General features: G+C 39.0%; 1 protein-coding gene across 3 annotated transcripts in view; it reads left to right on the top strand.

Moving 5' to 3' along the window:
* CTTNBP2 (cortactin binding protein 2) overlaps positions 1-16091 on the top strand; it is a 162170-nt gene that overhangs the window by 87721 nt on the left and 58358 nt on the right. For all 3 annotated transcript variants that reach the window (XM_028844929.2, NM_001168625.1, XM_015134751.3), the window contains 4 exon segments: positions 734-937; positions 2256-2355; positions 4676-4826; positions 7478-7732. In XM_028844929.2, the coding sequence (XP_028700762.2) occupies positions 734-937; positions 2256-2355; positions 4676-4826; positions 7478-7732 (710 nt within the window).

Genomic DNA, 16091 nt, shown 5'->3' with positions numbered 1-16091 from the left:
TGTTGGCTGATTAAAAGTTTGTTAGGCGTTTTGTAAAGGTGGCCAGATGACACCGTCTTCACAATTGTATATAGAATATTTGTGCTGGTGAACTCTAGATCCAGTTATATATGTTATATTTTATTATCTCTTAATACTGAATAGCAGTTGGCCTCCATTATTTCCATTCCCAAATAAGGGAATTCAAGGAATATAAATAGACTCTTTGGTCCATCTTAACAGTTTACATAAAATTTGTAATTAAACATTTTAGAAACATTGTTGAAAAAGAAAAATCTGTTTCTTACAATTATTTATCTTATACCTAAAAATATCAGTTCACTTTTCCAGATTAATATTGAACTAGAGGAAAACTTTACCTTGTAAAACCTTTACATTTTAAAATTCAAATTGTTTTAAAATCCTGAAGAGGAATTTGAACTTTTAAAACAAGACAGCCATCTTAAGTTTTCCTAAAACCAATCACCACTTTAACACTTACCTGTACAAGACTCATGACTAAAAATAATTTTTCACTATGTATGTTGATTTAATTGGCAGCAGATATAAGATCTGAAATAACAGTTCAGATTCATGCTAAGTAAATATTAACAGATTGATAATGTTAGAAACCACATAATCCTCTAGGGACACATGTTCATATGTTTGTGTGTGTGTAATTCAGAAAGGAATGGGTAATATCTATCTCTTGTCCTTGCTCCTACTCTCTAACGAGGGTCACTTTAACCTACAGGCTGGTCACCCTCCCTAACCCCTTTGCTAATGAGTGGTGGTCCTGCCCCCCTGGCTGGCAGGCCCACCCTTCTTCAGCAAGCTGCTGCCCAGGGAAATGTCACTTTATTATCAATGCTGCTTAATGAAGAAGGACTGGACATTAATTACTCCTGTGAAGATGGCCATTCTGCCTTGTATTCTGCTGCTAAGAATGGACATACAGGTAAATATGGCAAGATCTTACCATACCACACACTTGCAAAAGGAGGGAAAGTCAAAAGCCCATGTATCCATTGTTATGAGCCTAAGGCTCAATGTAGTTTTATTTTTCTTTTACAGGTGGTAATTGATAGTATTAAATGAGATTTAAAGATTGTATAAACATTTAAAAAATCCAAATTGTACAGTTCCTTAATATAAAGTTTTACCACAGCTAGTAAAAAGTAATCTTTGTTTTATGCAAAGATGACTTTGCATTTATGGTCCGTTAGAAATACCTGATATATGAGAAAGTCTAATTATGAGAACTTTAGTGCTACATGCTACAGTGAGGGCAAGTTTTAGTAGTTAGGAAAGGACATGGGCCTGAAATCGTTCCACAGTTGGAAGAATTTATGGTTATTTGAATGTCTTAAAAGAACCGAGAAGTTGTGTAACTATAAATGGTATATCGATGAAGACTGGGAATTATTCTTGTTCTTTAAAATGCAAATCCTGTAGTCAAATATACCAAAACATATGGGAGTGCAGAAAAAGAGAGGATTTGACCGCAAATGCAAAGTCAGATAGCATTGCATATGGGAGCCCATGTGACTGTCGATTAATTCAGATAAATGGAGGATTCTAGCAACCTCAGAGAGCCTATTATTTTCTAGAATTCTAGAATTCTAGAATTCTTCATAAACACTATGGAGATTTTCATTAATATAGAAGAAGTAAATCTAGTAAGTAACATGAGGAATGTGACATCTAGGTGGCATTTATTCCTGAGTTAGGTGACTTCCAATGGGCTGTCCTTTAGCCTCATTCATGGAGTTAAGGGTAGTATGCCCACCATCCAGAAGCAGTTTAAAGATTAAACATCATAAAGTAATAATTTATTTAAATACAAAGAATGGTATTTCAGTTTGGTAAGTGAATTTGGTTCTCCATCCAGGAACATTATTTTCTGGGATAGACTGGTAGAAAAATCTGGTAAAGCATTTTCTGGCACATGACATTTTTTTTACTCAGCAACAACTCTTCCCAAAATGCACGCGCGCATGGGCACATGCACGTGCACACACGCGCACACACACACACACACAAACACACACACCCATCTTAGTCAGTGAGTCTGGGGTATTATAATCTTTGGGAGAAGAGGCTGCTTTTCCTATAAATTAGTCTGCAGAGTCTCAGGTCTGCCATGATGGAATTGTGAGATGAACTGTGCAGGGGAGAGGCCCTTTGGGTTTAGAATCTATCTACAGCTTGCATAGAATTTGGCACATCTTAACTCCAAATGGGGAATTTACATGGCTTTCTATTAAAATCCATAGACTGTGTGAGATTGCTGCTGAGTGCAGAAGCCCAAATCAATGCTGCTGATAAAAATGGCTTCACACCCTTGTGTGCTGCAGCTGCTCAGGGACATTTCGAGTAAGTTGCTCTTAATTCCTTTTTTCCCACTGTGAAAGCCTCTTTTTATAATTTGCACACATATTTTAGTTCCGGCTGGATGTGTAAACTAGTGCTTAAAATCACTGGCAAATAAATTCACTAAATATATTTGAGGATTTAAATGCAAACTAGGATTCTAAATTTGCTCTTAATAATAGTTAATATTTGAGGGAAGTGAAGAAGAGAACTGTGCTGTGTCCCAACTGAATGTAAATGAACTTTCTTCAGAAGATAATCTATGGCATGTCAACACATATGTCATGAGATAAAAGACTGTTGAGAAGCTTGTTGTTCACTATTTTACACCATTCCAACCCCCCAAAAGATTTTTTACTTATGATGTCACTAAAAGTAGAACATGGAATTAAATTGGTTGTAATAATCTGAACTTCCTAGTGGTAATGTATTCTAATTATTCATCTTGTTTTACCATTTAAAACAAAATTGAAGCATGAATTTCACATACTGAAAGAAGTTTGAGCATTAAGCCAAAGATACCTATTAATTAAAATATACCTAACTTTAGCAATGATTTATTTAGTAGCTTACTAAGTCAGTCAGATATAGGCATGACTTTTTAACATTAAAAGTCATATTTTAATTTTTAAAAAATAGAAAATAGCTAAGTTGCTTTTTCTGCCTGTGCTGAAATGTCAGGTTGTGGGAAACACAAGTTGCTTTTAACTTTTTAATCTAACTGTCCCGATAGAAATGTTCTTTAACAAATTACAGAATTATTGAAATGGGGTTTTTAAGGTTGAATCCATGTTATTAATCATAAATATAAAATTTTTAAAATACAAAATGAATTATTTATGTATAGCATGATTTACTTTTCTGCATATCGAACACATATTTCATTACCCTGAGTTTGTCATTGAGAACCCTAGACACTGATTTTGCTGTACTCTTTGGGCATATCCTGACTCCTTCAAAAGGAATTTCTCCTTCTGAGCTGTGCTTTTTACCTTTGCTTTCACCAGGCAGCCTGTAGGGCCACTTTCTTGGAGAGTATAGCAGTCACAGGAATGGAAGCATGGATAACTCTGCAAAAAGGAAGGACCCTGGAGAAATCTGGGGATTGATTGATTGATTATTATTATTTTTTTTTAAGACGGAGTCTTGCTCTGTCACCAGGCTGGAGTGCAGTGGTGTGATCTCAGCTCATCACCTCACTGCAACCTCCGCCTCCTGGGTTTAAGTGATTCCCCTGCCTTGGCCTCCGGAGTAACTGGGACTACTGGTACACGCCACCACACCCAGATAATTTTTTGTATTTTAGTAGAGATGGGTTTTCACCATGTTGGCCAGGATGGTCTGGATCTCCTCACCTCGTGATCTGCCCCCCTTGGCTTCCCAAAGTGCTGAGATTACAGGTGTGAGCCACTGCACCAGGCCGGATTGGTTAATTTAAATGTGTCTGATACACACATACATCAACATGTCACTTAATTTAAAATATATATATATATATATATATATATATATATATATATATATCAGATACTGCAAGGGAAAACTAGGAAAAACATTCATTGGAGTGAAAATAAAAGATGAAGTGGATTGCTTCTTTCTTTGATTATGATTTAGCCCTCTTTTTAAGTTTATTCTCAACTAATTTTACAACTTAAGCTCCGCATGTTTAGCTAGTAACTAAGTGTCACAAAGTCTTGACTTTACCTCATTTCTTTCCTCCTTGATTCTCAGGGCAGCGGAGTTTCTGCTTAGCTATCTTTTTCCTCATCAGCTGGCCTGCCTTCAGGAGACAGGACAACCTCTGCTGTCTTTTCTCCCCAAGGCAACCCTTTTCTCAGCCTTTCTGCTGCCTTTTATAGAGAAGGCACATGGTGCCCTGCTGTCTATGCTATTTATAATTATTTTCTCAAGTGAAAATCTCAGAATGACTCAGCAGCCTTTTTTCAACGTTCAAACTATTTTGAACCAAAATAATATATATTTATCAAGTACAGTTAAACCGTTCATCCCAGGAAGTTCAATTCTAAGGACTCTGCTTTCACAAGTTGGTTATAGGGAAGTATCATAAAGGAGGTATTAGCACTTTTCAAATTTTCATGGGAGAAATGAAATTTTGTCATTAGAGTATATTTTCTAGCCTTATAAAAATAGTATTCATGTAATAAGATCCATAATAATTGATATATATATATATATAAATAGAAACAGTTGATGTATATAAAGATGCAGCATTGCCTTCTTTTCTGTATTTAATATCTTGGTTAGGTGGTGCTTCAAAGGTCAAACCCAGGTTTTATGTAATTAATCCTAATCTTGTGTGTAGGTGTGTAGAATTATTAATTGCATATGATGCTAACATTAATCATGCTGCTGATGGAGGACAGACACCTCTATACCTGGCCTGTAAAAATGAAAATAAAGAATGTATTAAACTCTTGTTGGAAGCCGGAACCAACCGAAGTGTAAAAACCACAGTGAGTACCACTCTGGTTATTTTTTTCCCCCCTGTATACATAATTTGCCATATATTTGTAAACTCTACAACTAGAAAAACAAAATAAAGGTTAAAATAGAGGTTGCTTTATTTTGTTTTGCTCGTAGGATTTGGAAAGTGTCTGACCCTTGTTTGAATCTCTTTCCTGTTAATTAAATGTCTTGTTCATTAGCCTAACCAGTCCTTTAACCTCTGAGCCTCAGATTCATCTGTCAAACAGGAAAACAAATACCTATGCTTTGATTATTTTTAGAACTAGGGCAGACAAGGGAGGTATAATTTTTTATTCATTCAACAAATAATAGTCTCAGATCCTGTGTTTTCTTAAGTAAAGGAGAACCAATGGTCAATAATGGCCACAGAGATGTGGCCGGGTGTGGTGGCTCACGCCTGTAATCCCAGCACTTTGGGAGGCCAAGGTGGGCAGATCACCTGAGGTCAGGAGTTTGAGACCAGCCTGATCAACATGGAGAAACCCCATCTCTTCTGAAAATAGAAAATCAGCTGAGCATGGTGGTACATGCCTGTAATGCCAGTTACTTGGGAGGCTGAGGCAGGAGAATCGCTTGAACCTGGAAGGCAGAGGTTGTGGTGAGCCGAGATGGCACCATTGCACTCCAGCCTGGGAAACAAGAGTAAAACTCCGCCTAAAAAAAAAAAAAAAATCATATATATAAGCAGAGATGTAATAAGCTAGATATAAACATTTTTAATGACTGTTATTGCTAGAGTTTTTTTTTTAAAAAAACTTCCTATTTTTTGAAAATCTGAGAAAACAGTTTAGTTTTATATTTTTCATGTTATTTATATATATTGAGAAATCTGTGGTGTTACACATATTCAGTATAAAATTCTATAGTGAAAAATAACTTTGTATCACTGGGCTGAATGAAAAAAAAAAAAAGCAGTACAGCATAAAAATTAGTCACATCCTAAGTTAGAGAACACAGAAATCCATTCTCTCCAGCTAGTTGCTGGTGAGCTGAACAAAATCTTTGAAAGTATGGATGCTCAAAAGTTCAGAGATAAACAGTGTAATTGGGAACAATTATGTCTGTGCCTTATAATAAGTATCAAAAAAGGATGGAAGATAGAAATTTATTTTTCCAGAAATGGTTGCATGGCCTTTCTAATATAAATCGGGAAAGGTCAAAAGCACTTATAGTCTTCAGTAGTAGACTACTTGTGTAGTATACTGTTATACTACCCAAGTAAAGGTGTCCACAACCCAGTGAAGAACACACCTGAATGGAGCTGATTGAAGCTCCCTACTTGTCTTAGCCAAGTGAACTTTATTTATCTGTTTGGAGCACCCTTGTCTTGTCTTAGCCAAGTGGATTTTATTGGTATGAGATACCAAACCAGAGAAAAAGCTGCATTGCAAAGGGACGGCTTTAGCAAATGATCAGATGACTTAACCCAAATTTAGATTGTTCTTATTAATTGTCTATTTATCTGTCTTCTACCCTATTATTTTTTAAAAGTGTACTGTAGCTTACTGAAATATATTTAGTATAGCAGTGTGAAATACTACATGAAAACGGTATGTCAAGGGGAAATTAAAGGTAGAAAAACATAGCCAAAATACAAATCACCAAAATAAGCCAGGTTCTTTTATGAAATTTTTTTTTAAAAAATAAAGAAAATGAGTGTCCGAATAGGATGCAGACCCATCTCTATATAAAGATGAAGAGACTATAGATAGAACCTAGATTTTTCCCAGAATAATGCTTGTCAAGCTTTAGTGTATTAGAATCTCCTGGAGGTATTGTTAAGTTAGATTGGTAGACCCCATCCCCAGAGTTTCTGATTCAATAGATCTGAGATGAGGCTTAAGAATTCACAGTTCTATCAAGTTCCCAGGTGATACTGATGCTGCTGGTCTGGGGACCACACCTGAGAATCACTGCCCTAAAAAGGACTTCTATTAATACCCCTAACTCCATCTACCAGCTAAGTGGGTAATAGAGGCTCCAAAGTAATATATTCTAGAAAACAGACCCAGTAATTTTAGTTGAAACATTTTCTAAGCTTATAATGATCAGTATCCCTCTGCAGTCACAAAACACTCAATAGGGGCCTGTAAACCTGCACTGAAATTATTTGGCTTTGTTTTTTCTTTATGTCTACCTTTTCCCTGTTATTTAGGATCTTTCCTTCTGGAATGGTTGGCATAAAATTTTAAGATCGCAGAGTTAGGTCAGTGCCTTATAAGTAAAACTGGCTTATAACTGCATTCTTTCAGTACTCTACTAATAACATTCTTGCATATAAATTTTTTAATTCCTTTAAAGTTCATTCTCTTTCATAGTATTAAATTGAGATTTTGATTTACCATACATAATACTCAGTTATGCCCTGGGCAGTACCTGCTCACCCCAAATGTTTAACTGGTAGGTAGAAGTGATTACAAAATAGCAAACATGAGTCATAGCAGTTGGAAATATTGTTAACTGACAGAAGTCAGAGAACTTTACCCAGCTCATCAGTGTTGATGTTCAGGATTGGAATGCCTGCTTTTCCCAGCTCAGTGGTCCATGCCCAAGAACATTTTGAAGTGAACTTTCAATAACATTATCCTTGACATTAATGTTGTTATCAACCCTTTCCCCCTGGTCATTTTATTTTCAGGATGGCTGGACACCAGTTCATGCAGCTGTGGACACTGGTAATGTGGACAGCCTCAAGCTTCTTATGTACCATAGAATACCAGCTTGTGGAAATTCTTTCAATGAGGAGGAGTCCGAGTCAGGTGTCTTTGACTTGGATGGAGGAGAAGAGAGTCCTGAAGGCATATTCAAGCCTGTTGTTCCTGCAGACCTCATTAACCACGCCAACAGAGAAGGCTGGACTGCTGCCCACATCGCTGCTTCCAAAGGTTTTAAGGTGTGTCTGTTAGCAGCTGGCCTCATCATGCAGCTGTAATTTGATGAGCGGCAAAGTTGTCTGCTATAGATGAAGTGTACTTAAATTGAATAATTGGAGACTGAGTGATACAATTGCAGATGTTACCAATACAAATTGACATTATTCCTATGCAATAGTTATGGTCAAGGGCATAAGAGACTTTTAATAAAAATAATTTATTTGTAGTTTGTTAATGAGAAATATGAGGGTAATTTCAAACATTTTATCTACAATAGGAGCAAATCATTGGTGTTGATTTAGTTCATTGGGTTGCTTACTTCAGTACCAACACCACGCTGCTAGTGAGAGGCAGGGTGAGGATTCACATTCGTGCTGCAGAGCTCGTTCTCTTGCCCTGTACCCTCAGCTGCCAAACTTACCCCTGTCTGTGCTGTCTTACCAATATCTAAGAGGGAGCTCTAGATGCTCAGATAGAATACGGAATGTTTCTGAATATTAAAGAAATAGTGTAATATAGTAATCCATTCACTCATGTTGTTCTGATGTCAATCACTTTAGCATTAATTTGTGTTAGCAATAATAAGATATTAGGAAGTTCCTGAGTGCAAGCTACTGTGTGTGCTAACATTTGTAAGGATCATTTCTGCCATTAGGTAGCTCCTAGTTCAGTGGCAAGTGTGCAGGGTACAAGACAAATGTAGGACAAGAAAAGCACAAAAATGAACACAAGGAGAACAGAAATGCACTTGGAACAGTATAAAAATGCAGCAATTACAGGAAAAAGAAGGAGAACATACGTATTTCAAAGGGCAGAACTTCAGGAGTGTTAGGCTCAGGCATGGCTCATTCTGGAGGAGCTGGAAATTATTTTGAGCTTTGCAAGGAGGATTAAATTCACCATCACCACTGAGAAAGGAGAGTGGTTCAGGTGAAAGGAGCAGTAAAAACAAACACATGGAAGTAGGGAGGTGGATAACAGGTCCCTGTTAATTGGGATAATGGAGAGTAGTGAGAAATAAGACCTGACTGGGAGTCTCACAGCAGGGCCTGGGGCCTTCAGTGACATAGCAAGGAGTTTGGTCTTAATTTACTATTCAAAGTGAAACCATTGAAAGGTTTTGTACAAAGGAACAAAATAATCAACTGAATAGTTTAAATAGATTCATTTAGCAAGAACATCAAGAAGATTTGAGATTACAAAGAAATTGGTGTCAGGAAGAGACACTACATGAAAGATGATGAGAGCAGTGGAAATAATGAGAAATACTAGGAATTCCCCAGGAATGAGCATGGATTAGATGAGGGAAATGGGGGAGCTGAATAAAAAGATAGTAGTAACATTCCCAAAAAGAACAAGGAAAAGGATCATTTTGGTCAAGAAGACAGAATGCAGTTTTAGACATGCTGAATGTGTTACGATTTGTTCATCCAGATGGAGATAGCTAAAGATGTGTATTTAGAGCTCCTGGTTGGGTAACTTCCTGTTGTGATCTTGGCAGAAGCTGTTCATCTTGGACTTTGGTGTTTTACAAAATGAGAAAAGGGCATGATACAGTTGAGTCTGGAGGTATGGTTTGTTAGCAGTAGTTTTGTTGTTTTGTTTCCCCAACTTCACCCTTTGACCAAAAAGATACAAAAATTCTGGGAACTTGATTTGTATGTATGATTTGAATGGAATGCAATAATATTTGACATAAAAGTTTTTGGGAGACAAAGATGGGAAATGTGAATAGTTTAAACCTGAATATGTACAGTTAATCTAGGACTATGAATCTCTTTTGCTGTTGTAGAGGTGCATGGAAAGGGTAGTTTGCAACCTGCCTCCACTCCTTTAAAAGAAAAACTCTGAATGTAATATGAGATGTTAATGATAGGAGTGTGTTAGGCCTGCACTCAGCCTAGAGGCAAAAAAAAAAAAAAAAGAAAGAAAAACAAAACCTGAACACCCTTGATCTAGGATGTTCAGCTACTGCACCTCTCAGGCTAGGCAGAAAGGAACTCGCTCCCCAGGGTGAGTTACCTTTCAGTGTAGAGCAGTTGTGATGCCGCTCAACTCCTTAATTATGACTTCTTCATTAGTTCTGGTGTTTTTATGATCAAAGAGGGCATTGTCATTGATTTCCACACCTCTGGCATATTGTCCAAGGGAAATGTGACCTCTTTCTCCCGTAGACTATGACTCTCGTGTATTCTTTTACTTTAAGAAGCACAAGATGAATTTTGGACAAGGAAAGAGAGATTTTTTTAAAAGTGGGCATGACTGACAATATTCACATGCTGCTAGGCTATTAATATATTTTTTAAGCCCTGGAGTGGACATTAAATCTTCTAGTCTAACCTTTCCATTTTATGATTAAGACATTTAAACCCCAGAGGGTTTAGTAGATAAAAGTTGGGAATGAAGCCCAGATTGCCTGAATCCATTAGTCTTTTCATTGTACCATACTTCCTTCTACCCTAGTCAAAGATATTGGAAAATGTATTAGTGTCATTTGTCTAATATTTATTTTCTGGCTGAGATAGTTCTACAGAAAGTAATCTACTTATAACTAAGATATTAAGGCCAGATTTCTGAAAAAATACAGCTCTGAGCTCGTCATTGCACTGGTAGAAAGATTCTACATTGACGACAAGTAGAGCTTAAAAATAGTTTTTTTCTTTACTCTAGCATACATTTGTCTAATCTACACAGAGTAGTAGAATCATTGCTACCCAAGAAGATGACTTCAGTTTCCACATGGTTTTCAGTAGAGAATTGTGGAATTTCAGAGCTTGAAGGGACATAACATAGCTCAGTGGTCCCCAGCCTTTTTGGCAGCAGGGACTAGTTTTGTGGAAGACAGTTTTTCCATGGTTGGGGGTGGGGTGGGGTGGTAATGGTTTCAGGATGAAACTGTCCCACCTCATAAGGAGCACACAACCTAGATCCCTTGCAGATGTAGTTCACAATAGGGTTCACACTCCTATGAGAGTCTAATGCCACCGTTGATCTGACAGGAGGCGGAGCTCAGGCAGGAATGCTTGCCCACCCTCCACTCACCTCCTGCTGTGCAGCCTGGTTCCTAACAGGCCATGGACTGATACTGGTCTGTGACGGGGGTTTGTGGACCCCTGACATAGTTCATCTGGTCAATTTCCCTTGTGTTGTAGATAAAGAAACTAAGTCTTTATCTCTAACAAATGGGAAATGGGTAACTAATTCCTCAAGCTCCATTCATTGAAGATCAAATTCCCACATCTGTCCTTTTTCCATGTTAGCCCCTGGTCTTTTTCCCAATGGTTAAAAAATTTGTGCAGACCACCATTAAATGTCGTCGGAAAACCTCTCTCTACAGCTGGCCTGACTACTCCAGAGAGGCTGCTGAACTAAGGATAAGCCTTTGTTTCCATCGTTTCATCTGAATAGATAGATGAATTTCTTTTTTTTTTTTTTTTTTGAGACGGAGTCTTACTCTGTCGCCCAGGCTGGAGTGCAGTGGCCAGATCTCCGCTCACTGCAAGCTCCACCTCCCAGGTTCACACTATTCTCCTCCCTCAGCCTCCCGAGTAGCAGGGACTACAGGCGCCCGCCACCTCGCCCGGCTAGTTTTTTGTATTTTTAGTAGAGACGGGGTTTCACCATGTTAGGCAGGATGGTCTCAATCTCCTGACCTCGTGATCCGCCCATCTCAGCCTCCCAAAGTGCTGGAATTACAGGCTTGAGCCACCGCGCCCGGCCGATGGATGAATTTCTTAATGAAACTTCCTATTCTGTCATGAAACCATTGACATGTTAGTTTCCTGCAACAGAAACAAATTTAAGAGATTGTCTGGATTTGAGCAGCTCTGTTGTTGAAGTTCATATACCAAGAGATTTTTTTCACTGGAGGGACTGCGTGAATTTTTCACTACAGGAGGTGGTTATACTTCTCGCTTACCAAAGCCAGTGGCTTCCTGTCACTTCTGCTTTTGCTCAGTCTTCCTGGGTGTTTTAACAAGTTGACGATTTAATACAAACTCCTCCCTCCCTGGGCTTCCAGACCACTGTCCTTTTCTCACTTCCCCTCCAACTTTGCTGACCAGGCTTTCTATTTGTTTTTCTGCTTTTTGTTTTTTGGGGTGTGTGTGTGTGTGTGTGTGTGTGTGTGTGTGTTTTAACTCTAAGCAACTCCCAAGTTTTATTCTCAGCTGCCTACTCCTGTTTTCTAAGAGCTTATCCAGTCTTTCAGGGGTCTTTCAGGAATCAGCTGTGACTCCTGCAGTAACTAGTCCCAAACCCGTATCTCCATATCTGCCTTTTTAGTTGTCCTCCAGACATTCATCTCCAGCATCCTAGAGGTCATGTCTGGTTAGGCCCACTGCCCTCTGGTCAGGTAGTAGCCCTCTTGTTACCCACTTTAGATCATTTTTATGTGTTAGGATTGCGATCTGCCTGATGCATTGTTAAGCTTTTAGCCACATGAGGATCAGACGTTTGTACTCACACTGTAGCAGCCACCTCGGTCCTCCAAGAGGTCTCCATGAGGTATGTGCAAAGGTCCACATGATGCCCCAATATTTGGATTCCTTCTTCCTAGGAATTGGATACAAGAACAAGATAATAGGAGTCGCTCAAGTTATTCATTGTTGCATGGAGTTGGGTAGCTACTTTAGAAAAGAGAAAATTAGATGAGGTGCCTGCAAAGGCACGAAGTCATTGGAACTAGATTTTAATCATGATAAATAGAAATCTGTTCTTTGAACACTGTTGTAATGCTTTTGATTATGATTATTTCCTTTTTTCTTTTAATTTTTAGAAAAAAATATTCTGGAAAATGCCTTTCTATACTCATTCCCTATAATATTCAGTGAAGAGTACTGAATCCTTTCTTACTTTGGACAGCAATGAATGACAGAACCCTAAAGGGAATGTAAACTTGGCTGCCCAGGGTCATGCTCCACCTCTCATCCAAGACATGAGTTGTCCAGTGTTTCCCACCAACACCTTTCATGGATCTGGGTTTTGATCCTTTTTCTCATCACTCTGAACTTTCTCACTTGAATGATCTTGTTGATCCGCAGAATATAATCTATACAGATTCTAAAATCTCATCTCTAGCCCTACTTAAGCATTTTCTGAGTCTGTCTAGGCAGGTCCTTTCCTTGATAATCAGGGGAACAAACTTTCCAGTTTGCTCAGTACAACCCTGTTTATGCCTGTCATCCCAGTGTAATTAACAGTGCCTCCTTTCACTCTCTAATGTGTTCCAGTTTAAACAACTGTAGGGTAATCCTGCAGTTTGGGGACCACATTCACTTTTGCTTCCACCAGATAGCTCTTCTAGCACATTCTTGGGCCCAAATGTTTATGCTTCTTAGCCAATCTGCTGCAATTCTTGCTTCTTCTCTCTTACTCCAATAGCATCACCTGGCATTTGTTTACTTGTTCCATCTTCCTAACTGAAAGAACTCAAATGATCAACACAACTCTAAATTTACTCTTTTATGAATAAATTTTGAATACCTTGTCTCCTCCATAGTCTTGTCAGCACTGTCCTTAGGGAGCCCTCATCATCTGCTGTCTGGTCACATTCACGATACTGCCGTGGTCTCATCATGTTCGGTCTCTCTGCTTCCCTTACATTGCCATGTGAGGGGCCTTTCTAACAGGTGAACATGGTGCTGTAATTACCTGCTTCATGTCTTCCTAAGCCTCTATCACTTCCAGGGCAGGGATGCCTATCATAACAGTCAAGTCCCTTCCTGATCTGGCCTTGGTCTGTTCCCCTAGGCACACTTCTGTCTCCTTCCCTTGTGCGTGCTAGGCTTTGACCACGCATACTGGTCAATGTGCAAACATCCTGTGCTCGCTCCCCTCCCTGTCTTTGTATCTGCTGCTCCCATTACCTCAAATGGCCTCTTTTCCTGTCTTGACCCCTCTCTGCCTGGAAAACATTTCAGCTTGTCTTGGCTTCTTGGAGTTAGGTTTACCCAGGATACCTCTCCACACTTTGCTTAGAGAGCATGTACTTCATTGTAATTGTTTGCATGCCTCGCTGCCTCTCCATCTCCTCTGAACAGTTACTTTTTAATCCTTCTATATACTGTGTCCAGCAGAGTCTGTGACCCAAAAGTGCTAAATGTTTGCTGAGTCAGTAAGAGAATGGACTGCTTTCTTTTTCTTAACTGGTCTCCTTGCTGTCACTCTCTTCCTTTCCAATGTAATCTTTCATTACAACAATTGGTTTGCAGAACAGAGCTGAACATGGCGCTTTCCTTCCCAAACACATCCTCATGCCTACAGAAAAGCATGCAAAGTGCATAGCACTCAACCCTTTACAGCTGACAGCAGCCACCTTCATCTTTGGCCATGCACACCTAACTACCTTCTTGCTCATGTCATTATTTCCCACATTAACGGCTTCCATCTCCCCAGCCCTGTAAAGCAGCAGGTACACCCCAAGGTTGTTCTCAGCACTTGAGCTGGGCTTTCGATGTATATTTGCAAACTTTTTTCACTTTCTTTCTCTCTGCTCACTCTCAAACTCCTGGCTCCCTGCTCTGACTTTGATTTTTATCTCTAGCTCTCTGGACTCGGGGTTGCTACTGAATTTCCTGGACGCTGGTACCTTGCTTCTCAGCTCTGCTGAAAGGAGCCTGGCAGTTCCCTCACCCCTCAACCTCTCCTCTGTCCCTGGTCCATAATCATGGATCCCTCTGTTTCAGCTGGACCCATGGGCACCCAGCATAAAGACAGCATTCTCCAGTCTCGATTGCAGGGAACTATGGCCAAATATTTGAGTTCCAGCAAGTGGAATGTGAGTGCACGTGAAAGCTGAGGCCTAAGCTACTTCTTTAAAAAGTCTCTGTTATAGCAGATGTCTCTATATCCTAATAGGAATTTAGCTTAAACTCATCCATCTAGAGCCCTGTCTCCGTATCACTTGGGTAGGACATCCTGCCCAGTTTAGGGCCCCTGGGACTCTATTTCCAGAAGCAGAGACTGGAATCACAGCATTTGTCCTCTTCACACAATCCCATTCAACAAGGAGAGAGTATAGATACTTCTCTCCCTCTTTACCTCTTCCTGCTCCTCCATAAAGTAAAACTGTACTCATTGCTTCACCAGCCCCTTTTCTGAGTGTATCAGGTCACTTTGCATTCCTCCCTGAGACATGGAATTCCTCTACCTTATTCACCATCAGGACCCTCAGCCCATGTAATAGTCCCTGGCCCAAAGGGGCTTTGTGCCCTGCTTATAAAGTTGTTGTGAGGGCTAAACGAACATTGAATACTTGCAAAGTGTGGTATGTGCCTGGAACTTAGTATGTGCTCAAATAGTTGTTGTAGCTGTTGTTGTTAAGTGTCAGTGGGGCCAAAGTTTTCACTTTCTTTGAGTTCCCTATGCAGCCAGCACATGCTGCAGAATTTACACTTGTAGTAGTGTTTGGCTATGCGCTACCCTCATGGGGACTGACATTCATGCTTCCTTAAAGAGAAAGTCACTGCTTATGGTCTGGCCCCCTGACCTACCTGAATGTAAGAAAAATTAGAAATCACCTACTTTGAAGGTCAGAAATAAAAGACTATAAAAGAACAGGGTCAGGCAGTTCAGGAGTATTGCAAACTTGTGTTACACCTTTTATCATTTCTGTTTGTAATTTGAAGTAACAGTACTTAAATTGTCTTGAGATTAGTGACATTTGTTGATGTGCTATGATACCTCACCAGTTAACTGGATATTTGGACTGTTTTCTAGCTGGTGGTGATGATGTTGATTATAGTAATAATAATAGCTACTAATAACTACTGGGAGTTTAGTACAGGCCATGAATATGAGAACTTTGTGTGCCTCTTTCATTTAAGTCACGTTAACCTTATGAGATATAGATACTTGAAATACAGATAGGGAAATGAAAGCAAGAAAATGTTAAATGATTCTGCAACAGTGGTAGATACAGTCATTTTGGTTGGCAGGATTCATCCAGGTCAGCTGTGGCTCTTACCTACATTTACTGCAAGTTCCAACTTGCAAAATAAATGCGTGATTTTTATCACTTATCATCTTGAGAATTCACTAAGTTTAGTTCTCAGATTGCTTTCTAGTTAAGTTTCTAATTAGAGTTCATTTCTCAATCAACATTATCTTATTTTTACTCATTTTGTCCAAATTAGTAACAACAAATTGATATGAATTGACATTTATTTATCTGACTTTGTTTTCTGTTAATTTCTTAGCGATTTCTTAAATCTGAACTGTAGACCTATGAAAGTCAGACTTCCAGACTTTTCTTTAAGATTTACTTTTTTAATGGCCACATAATAATTGTACAGACTGCCGGACTTAAATGGCAAGTTTTAGAGAGATTCCTCCAACCTGAACAGGGTCAGGCAGGGAGAAACAAATGTCCTAGTTGCT

This window comes from Macaca mulatta, chromosome 3 (assembly GCF_049350105.2).
Source record: "Macaca mulatta isolate MMU2019108-1 chromosome 3, T2T-MMU8v2.0, whole genome shotgun sequence".
NCBI lineage: Eukaryota > Metazoa > Chordata > Mammalia > Primates > Cercopithecidae > Macaca > Macaca mulatta.
The sequence above is the reverse complement of the archived record's forward strand: the minus strand, read 5'-3'. Positions and strand labels throughout refer to the sequence as shown.